The following is a 15,656-nucleotide window of genomic DNA, read 5'->3' on the forward strand; positions in this document are numbered from 1 at the left end:
GTAAATTGAAGCATTACCCCCCCCCCCCCAAGCCCAGTTTATTAAGCTGGTATATTTACAGAGAAATGCAGGTTGTTTTATTTCGTTTGCCTTACTCTTTCTTTCTTTGTATTTGTTTTCTGTCCTCATCCTCGTTCAGGGCTCTGACAGCCCCCGGCTATGAGAAGTGAGAACCCTCAGACGCTTGTCAGTCCGCACTGTCACCAACAGTCTGTTACTAGGGTGGTGTCTGTCTTTCACAATCCTTTTTGCCCTGCTCAAACACCTGTTCTCGTATTCGTCCTGCATGGAAGGAAGCTCCCTGTGGTGCACTCAGCCGACTGCATCATCGTTCTTATAGAACTCGCAGATCGTGGGAGCATCTATTCCCATACCAGTGATGGCCCCCGTCAGGAGGCTTTGGGTGGTGGCAGAGTAGAAAGAACCCCAAGAACCCTAGTGTGACCATCAGGTCAAAATGTGTGTCAGATCCTGTGTCTATAGGTGAGACATGACCTTTGACACAATCTAAATGTCTAAATAGAAGAGCAGGGAGACAACACGTTAACCACCCCAATTCTGTAAGTTATATTGTATTAACATACTCTACCATACGGATTGGACAACATTTCATTTTATTCATTTAAAAAAAAGTTACATAGTGCCGCTTTAAGTATGTATGTCTATATTACAGTACATACGTACATGCATACACACGTGTACAATGAATCAATAATATGTAGTTGTGTTGTCTATGCATTGCAATATAATATTGTGCATGTAATGGTACATGTAATGGTACATACAAAGGAGTGTAGGCCTGTGTTTCGTCTGATACAGTAAAGATGATGACAGTAAGATTGCTATGACTCCTATATACAGTATTGTCAGTGTGTAGGAGATTTCTAAAGCAAGCCACCATGTTGCCTGGCAATGTTGGACTATTCTGATAGTGGGTTCCTCAGGGAAACACACACACACACACACACACACACAGACACACACACACACACACACACACACACACACACACACACACACACACACACACACACACACACACACACACACACACACACACACACACACACACACACACACACACACACACACACACACACACACACACACACACACACACACACACACACACACACACATATGCTCAACAACCCAGAATCGACAATTCTCTGGAATCGACTGAATTGATTAGTCTTTAACCACTTATGACCTATTTTAAACTTTGTTGTATAGCGCTGTCGTTTGAAAATAGCATATCAACAAGCTCACAACGTGTCACATTGCCACATGTTGTGAGCATGCAGATGTGCAATTTTTGCAATTTTTTTAAATGGATAATTTTATTACAATCGATACTTTTTAATAATCGATTAAATCGATTACTTTGATTAACTGTTGCACCCCTAATTGTGATCCCTTGCTAAGCAAGTGAACTAACTACATACATGTATAGAATATAATAGCTGGGTTTTGGCTACACAGCTAGGAGAGGAGGAAGGATCATTCATCAGGGAAGGTTTCACACAGATCTCTTTCAGTTGCATCCTGCTTCACACTCTTATAGGGCATAGCAGTGGCGGTCATTTTGTGGTGCCACATATAGAAAACCATAGAGATTTCCGAAAATGATATGAATTATTTTAAGTCTGGAACCAAGCCATCCAGGCTCCTGGTGAATCATGACCATAAAACATTAGATTTTGTGTCAAATTATTTTTTGAATATTTAATTATATTATATGCTGCCATACCATATTTGTTTGTGGTTTTCAAATATTTATTTGACACATAATCAAATGTTGTATGGTCATGATTCACCAGGAGCCTGGGTGGCTTAGTTCCAGGCTTAAAATAATGTATATAAATATTTTCAGAAATCTCTATGGGAAAAATTAATGGGCTTTCTATCCATGGCACCACAACATGGCTGCCACTTTATATAGTCACACATATAGTTCAATTTGTGAGTTTTGAGGTTGGGTTTAGGCATTATTTCTGTGAGGTTAGGGTTAGGGTTAAGGTTAGGTTTAGGCATAGTTTTAGTGAAGTTAAATGTTAGGGTTCAATCCAGGCGAAACACGAAGGAAAGAGGGAGTCCCATGGATCCTCCCACACCCCCCCCCAGCAATTTGAACTCTGGTCACACACACACACACACACACACACACACACACACACATACACATACACACACACACACACACACACACACACACACACACACACACACACACACACACACACACACACACACACACACACACACACACACACACACACACACAGATATGAGGGAGTAGCTCAATGTTACAGTCCCCAATCAGACAGAGTGGAGTATTTGGGAACAAAGACACTTCAGCTCCACTTAATGATCGAGCTCTTCCCTCAGTCAATAAGTACTTTCACTTGTGATGCTGGTGGTGAATCGTAATGCGCTTCTTCTGCTGCTAGTAAACAGACTTCCTGAAAATGACTCTGATGTACTAGACCAGTGGTTTTCAACCCTTTTCATATCAAGGTCCATTATTTATTCGGCATTTGAGCAATTGATGTTGGTACGATAGGAGAGATACTAGGCAAACATTGACCAAAATAATATTTCTTTAATTAAGTAATGCAGATGATTAACAATAATTTAACTCTTGAGAACGTAAAATGAAACCAAATGCACCCGGTTTCATTTTACTAGATCTATAAGGGTCCACTTGGTTACTAACGCTCCATCATTTAGCAGAGACCGCCTGGAACCCCCTCAAGTACTACTGGTGGTCCCCGGACCACTGGTTGAGAACCACTGTACAAGACATTAACCATTTTCTTGAAGGAATAGGGATATATATTTTTTAGTTTTTGAGTCATTTATTTAAGCAACGTTTCGGTCACATACAGCATTGGTTCTCAAAGTGGGGTCCGGGGGGACTCCCAAGGGTTCCAGGGGGTCCCCGGCTAAAGTAGTTAATGTTGCATCACAATTATTTTAACCACTTTATCCATTTACACATTGGCTATTCAAATGTAGCAGATCTACAAGCTCACAGCGTGTCACTTTGTGCCGCGCTGCAAGCTTGTATATCTGCTATTTTTGAAAATGTTTGAAAAATATCAAACTCAACTTTTTAAACTTTTTAAACATGAATCTTCTCCTCTGGGGGTCCCTGGCACAAAACATTTTCAGATGGGGGACCGCGGCCAAATATATATCAATTTGGGGATCCTTGGCACGAAAAAGCACTAAAATCAGTCATATTTTGTCGTTGAGCCACCATATAAATCACTGCAGCGGAAATTGACCGCGACATGCCCTACCGGAACCACCGCCGTCTGGAATTGAACCTGTGTATTTGCGGAGGTGGGCCTGTGTTTTATATTCAGTGGGGGAATCAGAGAGTTTGTGTTACATACAGACACAGTATTATGAATCGATGTCCCCTGCTACTTGACTCTTCCTTCTAATCTACACAAACATTTTCATGTCAAGGACCACTGAATTGAATTTGGCCGTGGACCCCCATTTGGCCGTGGACCCCCATTATATGAAAAAAAGATTTCATGCCAGTGAGTGACCCATACGAGAAGATTTGTGAAAAAAATTCGGAAATACCAGATACACCAGCTCATAATGCGTCACGATGCGACACGTTTTGAGCTTGTAAAATCAGCCGAATTGTTTTTCTTTAATAGTCTTTAATAATTATTATTGTTATCATAGCTCAGATTTATATAGCGCTTTTCTAAGTACCCAAAGTCGCTTTACATAAAGAAAAGGAGGGAACCAACTTAATTAAGAAGAAAAACAAAGTGCTAGATTTTAAACTGTTCCTCATTTTGCTGGGGATCCCCTGGAACCCCCCTCAAGGACCCCCGGTGGTCCTCGGACCCCACTTTGAGGACCAGTGTGCTATACAACCCTGCCTCAGTACTGGTCCCTTTCTCACTGTGTGTGTCTCTATCTCTCCCCACAGCCCTGGCATCCAATAGGAGGATGAGGAAGAGGAGGAACTGGAAACTTCAGGAGGCCCTCGGAACGTTTCTGTGAAGTCTCAATGAAAGCATCGGAGGAGGGGGTCCTCTAGTGTTCGATTCAATGGCCAAGAAGGGGCGCACGAAGGGCGAGAAGCCCGAAGCGCTTATCTCTGCCCTCCAGGCAGCCAACGAAGATCTCAGGTCTAAGCTGACTGACATTCAGATCGAGCTGCACCAAGAAAAATGCAAGGTATGTGTGTGTGACAGGTAGATCCAGACCCATGGTACATGTTTTGGTCTGATGCCGATTTAGGAGATGTTTTGACCGATAGTGCTAAATAAATTCTAATCAATTTGATTAAAGTAATATATATATATATATATATATAGAGAGAGAGAGAGAGAGAGAGAGAGAGAGAGAGAGAGAGAGAGAGAGAGAGACCGATCTACAAGCTCAGGACGCAAGCTTGTAGATCTGCTATTAAATATTTGAAAACATTTGAACATTTTCACCTATAATGAGGTTGCCCAAAAGTATGGACGCCAGATTGAAAGTGGTAAAAAATTGGGACACGCCGCCGCCGGCTGTATAATTGCCGATACCGTCACAAAAGTCACATGGTTTGGTTGCAGGGGACAGATGACTGCAGGATTCTTGGATGAACAAGGTCTTTATTTCAGAGCTTTACAGAATCATACAGTCATGCTGCTTGCCATGCCGTGGTATAAACTGAACTGAAGAAGCTGTATCGCTACACAGGGGAGAGCAGATGTAATGTACTGTGTGTGTGTGTGTGTGTGTGTGTGTGTGTGTGTGTGTGTGTGTGTGTGTGTGTGTGTGTGTGCGTGTGCGTGCGTGTTTCCAAGATAAACATTCAAAGTACAAACCGTTACTTAAAATCATAACAAACTTTGGCAACAGATGTAGACTCTGCATACTCATATTTGGAAGCCTGTGCCATGTATATAAACTGACCACGAGTGGCCTGAAAATCTCTGGCATGACAAAGAGCAAAGCCAAACAACTTGCTAAATATTGCCCTGTTTCAGCTGTTATTGGCAGTTTGTCTGTACGGAGGAGAAGGTGCTACAGTATGTACCCTTAGGTTCCCTGTAAATTAATATTAATTTGTGGATTCAAATAAAGAATTAAAGTGTGTATGTGCGTGTGTGTGTGTGTGTGTGCGCGTGTGCGCGCGTGCTCTGTGCATGTGTGTGCATGTGTGTGTGTGCGTGCGTGCGTGCGTGCGTGCGTGCGTGCGTGCGTGCGCGTGCGCGTGCGTGCTTGTGTAAAGAGGGTTTATGTCACTACTCATACAGGTACATGCAGCTAAATGCTCGTGTGGTCCAATATTTATAACAAACATCCACTATCTAGTTATTGTCAACAGTGTCATTCAACTGTATGTTTTTGGAATAGTTATTAATACATTTTTTTTTTAAAAATTGCAAGAGGAATTATCCAAAGAATGTAATGAATACCAGTAAATCCCAGGTTTCTTCTCCTTCCTGTCCTGGTCCTCCCCTTCCTCCTTCCTCCTTCCTGAAGGTGAACAAGCTGGAGCGCGACAAGGTGCAGGAGGTGAAGCGCGTCCGGGAGCAGGAGCAGCACCGGCACACGGCGGCGCTGACGGAGCAGCGGTCCAAGTGGCACGAGGAGAAGCAGAAGGAGCTGCAGGCCCTCAGGGAGAACCTGACGCGGCAGCACGAGCAGGAGCTGGCGCGCCACGCCAAGATCAAAGACCAGGAGAACCAGCGTCTCAAGGCGGCGCTGAGCGCCATGCGGGACGGCAGCGGGGAGAAGGTACAGCATTTGATCTATTTTCATTTACTATGAAGTACTTTATCGATGCCTTGGTTTCTTTTGTGGAGTCCCTACATTGTTGTGGTGATTCATGGTGCCCACACAAAAGGCGTCGACTACTTGCTAGCTCTCTTAGCCGACTGAAGTCAACGTGTGACATTTCATGCACTAACAGAAAATGTCAGTCGCTATAGTATCGGATGGCAAAGATATTACTGTACATCTTTTTGTGGCATACAATAGCATTTTTGTTTTGCTTTAGCATATCGCTGTTGTTAGGTGGAAACCTTGTATGTACAAAATCGTTACTTTTCAGGAAATGGAACAAAATGTTTCAGAAATTGTGAAAATAGCTGACGTACAAGCTCACAATGCGTTATGTTACGATGTTAAATGATGAAAAAAACATAAAAAGTTGAAATTTGGAGATACAAGGTTTCTGCCCGACAGCAGTGATATGTATGTTAGTTGAATGCAACTAAGGGAGCCTTTAATCTATCATAGCGTGTTAAAGCGTGCTACAGTAATAAGGTTGCATCGTGTATCTCATCTCATCACCGCGTCCGACAGATACGTACGTCGCTGACGTTAGAGGCCAAGGAAGATGCACGGCGGTTCTTCGACCAGGAACGCGTGAGGCTCGTACTGGAGATCTCGGAGCTGAAGTGCACCAAGAAGCAGACGGACGAGGCACTCAGCACCATGATCCAGTCCGACAAGATGAAGGCCGGCGACTTGCGGGTGGAACACCAGCAGCACCAGGAGCAGATCTCTAAGATCAAGTGGGACTGCGAGAAGGACATCCGTAGACTGGTACGTAGTATGTACCCATGCCTCTGAGCATCACACAAGACGGGACAGTGAAATTGTCTGCTCCTATTCAAAGCAAGTGCATCATTTATTGTACATGATGGATTTTTGTTGATTTGTATAGTATTTGTTTTTTGTTTTTGCATGTGCAAACTATCTCTCAGAAGCCATCAAGATAATGATTGCCTGGCCTTCGTTTTGTGTCTCCTCAGGAGGTTGTATATGCCTCATGTCATGTAACAGTCTGTGGTATGATTAATTCATGTGATTCTCAAGAGTGTGAACACATGCCGATAGGCTCATCTGTCCTCACAGTATGTCTTCCTGCATGCCTGCTTATCATCTGTCTGTCTGCTTTCAATCTAGATTAATCATCCATTTTGCTCTCGTCTAATTCTAAACGGTCTACTCTAATCCAAAGTACAATTATCTCCACTTATTATATTCTATTGTATTCAGAATGGGACTGAATGTTGAGTACTTTATTGATATATTTGTTTTACTACTTGCTTGAAAATACTGTTGGATTTTGTTATTGGGCCCATTTAAAGCTGCCCATTATCCCTGGTGCTTCCGTTTTTGTTAGGGAAGGTACTTTTGTTTTCCTGATAAGAAACACTTGGATGTAGTCGACGTGTTACGATGCTGCAAACTGCATGAGTGCTGCCTTGTACATGTGATTCAGGGAAATAAGGCACATTAGGCCATGTTTACACGGTAACAATCAGAACAGAAAACAGAAAAGGTGCCGTTGCGCCTTATACAACAGAGGTGTTGTGATTTTGAGTTTAGTGCGACATCTATAGGCTGAATGTTGTCTACACCACACCTTTAACTTGTACATTCCTGTACAAAAATATTTCCGTATTTCCCAACGTTACATAACCCTTCTAACCCTGCTGTCTCCTTCTCCCCTCTTGCCTTCTTCCAGGTGGACGAGATCAAGTCTAAAGATCGCACCATCTTCTCTCTGGAGAAGGAGCTGGAGAACACTGCAGGGTTCCTCCAGAAGCTGCAGATGCAGAAGGAGGCGCTGGATGAGCAGCTGTTCCTGGTGAAGGAGGCCGAGTGCGGCCTGGGCGGTCTGGGGAGCCCCAAACGAGAGATCCCTGGGCGGGCAGGGGCAGGGGACGGAGCAGAGCACTGTGGCAGTCCGGTAGGTAGAGAGTCAGGAATACATCTGCATACATGTAGCTATGAATGAGTGGGTAGAGACGTAGAGTATGTGCCCACTGAAAAACACACACAGGGGAAAACCTGCCAAGCTATTCCTGATTCTAAACCCAAGCCCCTATATCGTTGCAGAAACTTCTTATCTCCATATTTCAACTTTTTGAGTTTTTTTCGTAAAATGCCCTACATGTCACACTACAGCGTCACACAAAAGCATCATAAGTAAGCCATGCTTCGCGCCGCGTTTCGAGCTTGTGGATCTGCTACTTTTGCTACTTTTGAATTTGAATCCTGAAAAGTAACAATTTTGGACATATGAGGTTTCCACACTAACAGAGACAATATACTTTGTTATACGATGATTAATAGCGGCCAATATCAAGGTCCATTATTTATTCAGCATTTGAGCCACGGACCACCATTTGATGAGATTTAGCCTCTCAGACCCAAAACTTAATATTTTGTTATCGTTGGATAAGATGTTGTCTACAATTCCATGCTGTATTGATGTTGGCACCATAGGAGAGATAACAGGCAAACGTGGATCAAAATAACACTTCTTTAATTTAGTATTGCAGATGTTTAACAATAATTTAACTCTTGAGAGCCATTTGGACCCGTATTTAGATATATTCAGATCTAAATTTTACGCTCTGAATAGATCTGAATAGATTCGTGCCAAGGAACCCATACACAAGATTTGAGGTGTTAAAAATGTCAAAAATATTCAAACATTTTCAAAGAATGTCAAGATTAAAAAAAAATAGCTGATGCATATAGGGCCCTGGGGGTCCCCAGACCCCTGCATTAGACCACGGACAACCATAACTCTGAGAGTGTACAAATGGAACCAAATGAACCCCCTCAAGAACCCCTGGGGGTCCCCGGACCCCACTTTGAGAACCACTGATGTAGGAAGTTAGTTAGGCTTATTTGACCTGGAAAAGAGCACCAGTGACATTGTGATTGTAATAACACTTAGCTGTTTCAACCTGTTGCCTCAGGACATGAGGAGAAACCAGAGACGGATAGCAGACCTGAACGCCACCATACGCAAACTAGAGGACCGCAACTCATTGCTGGTGGATGAAAGGAATGAACTGGTACTGTATGACCTCCTCATTTGTCTGTCTCTGGGAACATGTCATGAAACTGTCTCTGTTTTGAATTATTGTATACAGCACCGGTTCTCTTCTCAACATTTGGTCCTGGCACCCCATGGGGTCCTTGATGGGATTCAGGGGGTCCCCAGCTAAATTCATAAATGATCAATTTATATTATTGATAGTTAGGACCCAAATGGACCCTCATGGTTCTGTAACCCAGAGAGACTCTGAGGATTTTACAGGGTAGATTGCCTAAATCATATCAAAATGGGGGTCCTTGAAATTATCTTTGTCTGTGTGTGTGTCTTGACATTTTAAAGGATCTACACCATGAATTAAAAAAAAAAAATAATAATAATTTCATATCGTTTATGTCCCTCAAACGTTTTTCAAAAGGTTTGAGCCTAAATCAAGCCTCAGATATACTCATTCCAACTAACCTCTCTGGCTTATAAAGCACTTTCACCTGCAATACCACATTGTCCTGATTTGCACGTGGCGCTATTGAGCCAGTTTGTATGCATGTTATCTCCTGGTTCTGTGTGGAAAAAGTTTATGTTTTTTTTATGTTGGAACTGAAAAATGGGAGGGATTGCCCGAAAGTGACGTCACTTTCGGGACCAAATCAGTTTGGTCTGTTCTGAGACCAATTTACATAAAACCCCAGATATGCTGTGAAAGCCTATTTTTTGGGGATAGAAGAGAGGTAGGGGAGACCAAAAACACACAAAAAAGAAGGAAAAGTTCAAATTCATGGTGTAGTCCCTTTAAAAGTCATACAATGCATTCACCCATAACAACAATGCATCAATCCTCCTTCTCTCTCTCTTCCCTCTCTATCCCCCCCCCCCCCCCCCCCCCCTCCAGCTGAAGCGGGTGCGGGAGTCGGAGAAGCAGTGCAAGCCGATGCTGGACAAGAACAAGCTGCTGAGTAAGAGGAACGATGACTTGACCCAAACGTTGCAGAGGCAGGAGGAGAAACTCAAGAGTCTGACCAGGGAGAACGTGGAGATGGTTAGTGGGAGATGTTCTGGTTGCTTGTTAGATCACCATATGTCGTCTACCGGAGGCTCAAAGTTCTAGGTGTTTGTCGGATCGTATATACAGTACATGCAATACTGCAGCTCACAACGCATCACAACCTGACGCATTGTGAGCTTGCAGATCGGCGATTCTTGAGAATAAAAAAGAAAACGTTTAAAAATGTACAGTATGCCTATGACATGACCAAAATGGGGACTTCAGGTTGAAAGTGGATACAAATCTGGGTACATCGGCCGTGTAATTGCCGATACAGATGTTGACTAAAACAAAGGCTAGAAATAGCTAGAAGCTCACAGGTTTCAGCATTTTATTTTATTTGACATTGACAATTTATACATATGTACAGATACATACATAAGCCCCGCCGTGCGTGCGTTCGTGCGTGCGTGCGTGCGTTTGCGTGCGTTTGCGTGCGTTTGCGTGCGTGTGTGTGCGTGTATGTGTGTGTGTGTGTGTGTGTGTGTGTGTGTGTGAAAATGTGAGTCTCTGTGGGAGATGCGTGGGTGTGACTACCACGCAGGGGGAGGGAGAAGACATTCTCATTTATTCATTGCAGTATGCACACATCAAATTGTCCTTGGAAAAGATTCTCTGACCTTCCAAATCCTCCCTGGATTAAAATAAGCAAATCTAAAGGTGAAGAACACGTGGCAAAAGTCATGAGCTCATAAAAGCTAAATAAAGACAAAGCCACATTACAGACTGTTGAGCCTCAGCCCCCAGGAGTTGCTTTTTAAGACCTCATGTTGTACCCTTTGGTATAGATTTTAAGCACATGCTGTCGAATGAAGCTTAGTGAACAAATGAGGTCTTTAAAAGGCAGAGGATCATGCATTTCTCTCGTGTTTGGAAAAATTGTTAGCAACACGGAAGACAATTTTAGATGTTCTTTGCGGTGGCATAGCATTAAACAAAAAATGTGCATGACGTGACAAAGTTATGACAGCTTTACATCACATTTCTACTCCTGACAGTTTAGGGTCAGCTTTCCTGTGTTATTCTACATATTCCAAATGGATGTGTCAACAACAACATCAAGAACTATAACAAACAGAAGTGAGCATTGTAGATTTGCTATTTTCGCCAAATGTAGGCTACAATATATGCATATGTATATGCAAGTATAACATCTAGGTTTTTGTATAAGGCTGGTACTTTGATATTAACACTGTATACACACAGTATACAGTGTTCTGCATCTATTTAGATAAATATCAAATCTCAAAACAAATAACACATATAGATAAGTGTGTCAGAGTGTTCTGCAATCTCTTATTCAGCATATCAAATAACAGATATCAAATATACATAAAATATATGAGAATGTCAGATATCAGTCAGATATTCATAAAGTGATATCTTCATCTTTATTTTAGTCTCGATCTTAAGGGCCTGTCAACACAAACTCTTTATGTACTTAGAATATTATTAGAAGAGCCAATTATAGAGTCAACAGACTGTGACAAACTAGTCACAGAGCTGCTGGACACTGTAGTGGTCGCTGGCGGGTAAGCCGGAGCGCCAGTCACATTCTGACAAAATATAGGTTTTACTTATAGCACTATCACAGTGCTACAAGGGACTGATGCATCTATCAGCTATGCATCTACACGCTAAACACAATAGCGAGCATGAAATGCACACTCTCACACACACACACACACACACACACACACACACACACACACACACACACACACAGACAAAAAATCATTCTCCCCGCACTGTTACAGAGTTACAGATCTGTAAGTGTCCATTTGGTTCCTAACTATCAATGATTTAGCTGGGGACCCCCTGGGACCCCCTCAAGGACGCTTGTGGGTCCCCCAGACCCCACATTGAGAATCACTGTATCATACAAAGATTCAACCACACAGCAGTTAAATATGCCCATTCAACCCCAACCTCTGAGTCCATTTCTCTTAGTCTCATCAGTCTGTGTCACGTACAAAGGTTCTCGCTCATTCGAAACTTCCCTTGTTTCCACAGTTGGTCTGTTTGCAGCGATTCCCCACCTTTAGTCAGAGAGAAACCTTTCATCAATGTGACAGCTGTATCGTTCTGAGAGAACCCAGTGTTACCTCCTGTACTCTGGTTCAGACGAGGCAGTGGGCTCAGAGGAATGGACAGTCAAGGCGATGAACATCAATAATATGATCTTTAAGGAAAGGCGTCCTAAAAAACAACAGACTTGATTGACTCATTGTCACGGTTGGCAGGCTAGCAACGGACACTCGGATAGACGATAAACGATAAACATCTTCCCTGCAGTGTTGGCTCGTAGCACACCCATACTGCTTTTAAATTAATTTGTTCATCCGTCTAGGGGTGTGTGTGGAGTAGGGGGGTGCGTCCTTATAGGCACAGACAGGCACAACACCTGAGATCCCAAATCCAACTTTCTTGTTTATGACCTGAAAATCATTGCTGTCTGTCTCGCCACACACCACTTCAGCCCTATATAATTTGTCATATTGGCCAAATAGCGAAAATAGACAGATAAGCCAATAGCCATATAGCCAAACAGACCAAATAGTGAGAACGGATCTACAACCTTGCAGATATTTTCACTATTTTTGATTTCTGGACATTTTTAGAAAATGCCATTTTTCACCTAGAATCAGTGGTGTGTTCTACCGTGTAACGCTATAGACGAATCCACAGACGCCTGTAGGCAGTCATAACTGCGGTGTCAAGCGGCTGCCGTTCCGCACCGCAGCTATGATTGCCTACAGGCAGCGAGTCTGTGGATTCATCTATATACGTAGTGTGACCTGCAGAAAAATGTCATAGCCAAGCGTAGCCCTCTACTAACCATTTCATCCATTGAAAACGCGCTAGCGTATACCTACGACCACACGCGTGTCGTGCAGGGAATGATTATCGTATACCGCCGGAAAAAAACGTACTGTAGAACACATCACTGCCTAGAATGACATGCCCAAAATAGGGACACCATACCAGGTTGAAAGTTTTTCAACTGTGTCATCTGCAGAAGGAGAGGATCAGCTCCCATCATCCGCTGAAGAAGCTGAAGTCTCTGAATGACTTGGACCAGGCCCACGATGACCAGGAGATAGCCTTCCTCAAGCTGCAGGTCCTCGAACAACAGAACATGATCGACGAGCTGACGAGAGTAAGTTCTATAAGACATGAATGTGAATGTGTACGTCAGTGGTTCTCAAACGTTTTCATGTCAAGGACCCCCAAATGATATGTATTTGGCTGCGGACCCCCCATCTCAAAAATAGCAGTATATATTCCTACATCACTCGCATAACAAGTAACAAACAGTCATTCGTTTTCACAGGTTACACACAAAGAAAAAGCTTTATGTTTTCTTTGCTTTAACCCATTAACACATTGATTGCCAAGATCGCATCGATGCGTTCTTTCAAATCCATCGCTTGAGTGCCAGGATTCCAAAGAACGCATTGATGCGTTCTTTTGAATTTTCATTGTTTAATCTGTGATCGCACGGTCCTGTTTATTTCTCATCAAAACTTTCGTTTTGATGAGAAATCATTTCCGGGTCACATTGTTTTTCTCCGGTGATTTTCGGCCAGAATAAGGAAAAACACGGTTTTTCACACGGTATAAAAAACGAACGGACAGCTCAACTTCTATTTTCTTTGGTCCGGGTGACTAACAGTCATCGTCGTAGTGTATCACATCGTTTTCAGGCCGATCAGCGGATCAGGGACTGTCGAAAACATAACATCCTGTGAATGACCGGATATGACGTGGGCCTGTTTGGGAGGGGGCGAGCGAGGTGATCAATGTGTGGATTTGCTGCTCTCTACTGGTGGAACTGTCATATGTGCTTAACACCACAATCAGAGAATTTATTTGAATGAAAAATTACAAAATTACAAAATTTAAAAACACGCAAATTGCTGGCACAGGGGTGAGTACATTATGAATAAACTCTGGCAGTCAATGTGTTAAGACGGGAACGCATCTGTGTCATTTTAGATTTGAGCTATAACCATTATTATATACTTTGGCTATCCAAAAATAGCAGATCTACAAGCTCATAGTGCCGGGCTACGAGCTTGTAGATCTGCTATTTTTGAAAAATCTTGAAAAAGGGTGTGCAAATCTTTGAAAATATGTTTTAAAGCGAATATTTTTAACTCAAATCTTTGATTCTACAAATGTCTTAATAAAAAAAACTTTGTTGCTATAATATCAGTGGTTCTAAAACTTTTTCATGTCAAGGACCACCCAAAATTATATGTATTTGGCCGCGGTTCCAGCGACCCCCCCCCCCCCCCTCAGAAGCAAAGATTTGAGTAGAAATGTATATAAGATTTACACACATTTTCACGATTTCTTTTCAAGACAAGACCAGGAGACCTGGTTCTGCCAGACCCCTAGTGTTTGAAATCTGAATGGCTGGGTAGGAAAAGAGGGACAGACCGACCGACCGACCGACCGACCGACCGACCGACCGACCGACAAAGCCTCTTGTAGGCCGACCCCCTGGGTCTGGCAAATAGCAGATCTACAAGTGCTATATAAGCTTGTATATCTGCTATTTTTGAATAGCCAAAGAAATCTAAAATGACAGAGATGCTTTCCCGGTCTTAATGGATTAAGATTATCTCATGTTTTTCATTTCACAGTTTTTAATTACAATTTAGGCAACTAGCAGAAGCTCTTAACCAGAGTGACAAAGCAGTAGATTGGTGTCATGCAGCGGCATTTTACATTAACGTGTGTTCTTAGTACAAGCATGCATTTTACCAAGAAGTACTTAACTTGAGAATTGGAACTTGGGGGATTTCTAATGGCTTACTATAAGTATTTCCACAAACTCTGTATGATAGAGTATGTTAATACAATAACTAGCTCATCTGCAGTGATTGGATGTGGCCTCCTTACTCTACAATTAAGAAATGTGGCCCTATATTTCCCCTGGGCAAGCGAGGATTCCTTCTTGGATGAATCAACGATTGGTCTCCAGTGCAGGAGATCCAGGTTTGAATCCCAGGTGTTCCAATGACCTCTCTCCGTTGGGAGAGGACATACAACTACAGATTGCAGCTTTAATAGTGAATTGTAATTCATAAATTGCTCGAATGAAATCCAAGTGAATGAACAATCTTCTTATCCAATCACAGCATCAAAGACATCCACTGACCAAAGGCATTATGTCGTCCGACCGTGACACAATATGCGCATTCAGTTGTCTCCGTCTTTCAGGAGGGAACTTTACATTTAGACAAGTTTTCTGAAAAACGTATGTTGCTATATCCGTGGTGCTCAAATTTTTTTCATGTAAAGGACCCCCAAAATTATATTCATTTGGCCATCGACCCCCCCATCTCGAAAACATTTGTTCCAAGGACCCCCAGAAGCAAAGATTTGAGTTTTTCAAAAATAGCAGGTCTACGTACAAGCTCATAGTGCGGCACGAAGTGACGCGCTATGAGCTTGTACTGTACATCTGCTAAAATCTAAAATTACACGGATGCTTTCCCGGCTTTAAGTGAATTTGCTGAAAAGAGAGTGGTAATGTCTGCCACAGTCCTTTGATTCTTCCATTCACAGGTCACAGGAAAATGCGTGCCTTGCACAACATGTTTAAGTTTAACACCCGGGATTCGAACCCAGGTCTCCTGTGCGGGAAGGGACACCATTGACAAACATCTTAACCACTAACCTAAAGGGAATCCCCCTTGGCCGGGGGAGATATCTTAGGCTTTTGGTCTTGAGACTGAGGCTCTGATCCACTCTGTTACAAAAGCTCAT

General features: G+C 42.8%; 1 protein-coding gene across 1 annotated transcript in view; it reads left to right on the forward strand.

Moving 5' to 3' along the window:
* The window catches only part of jakmip2 (janus kinase and microtubule interacting protein 2), a 48,044-nt gene that overhangs the window by 12,713 nt on the left and 19,675 nt on the right, over positions 1–15,656 (forward strand). Inside the window, 7 exon segments of the mRNA XM_080435192.1 lie at positions 3,962–4,212; positions 5,512–5,766; positions 6,337–6,579; positions 7,508–7,732; positions 8,754–8,852; positions 9,723–9,869; positions 12,895–13,035. Of these exon segments, the coding sequence (XP_080291318.1) occupies positions 4,084–4,212; positions 5,512–5,766; positions 6,337–6,579; positions 7,508–7,732; positions 8,754–8,852; positions 9,723–9,869; positions 12,895–13,035 (1,239 nt within the window). The 5' untranslated portion in view covers positions 3,962–4,083.

This window comes from Gymnoscopelus braueri (assembly GCF_963280865.1).
Source record: "Gymnoscopelus braueri genome assembly, chromosome: 8".
Classification (NCBI taxonomy): domain Eukaryota; kingdom Metazoa; phylum Chordata; class Actinopteri; order Myctophiformes; family Myctophidae; genus Gymnoscopelus; species Gymnoscopelus braueri.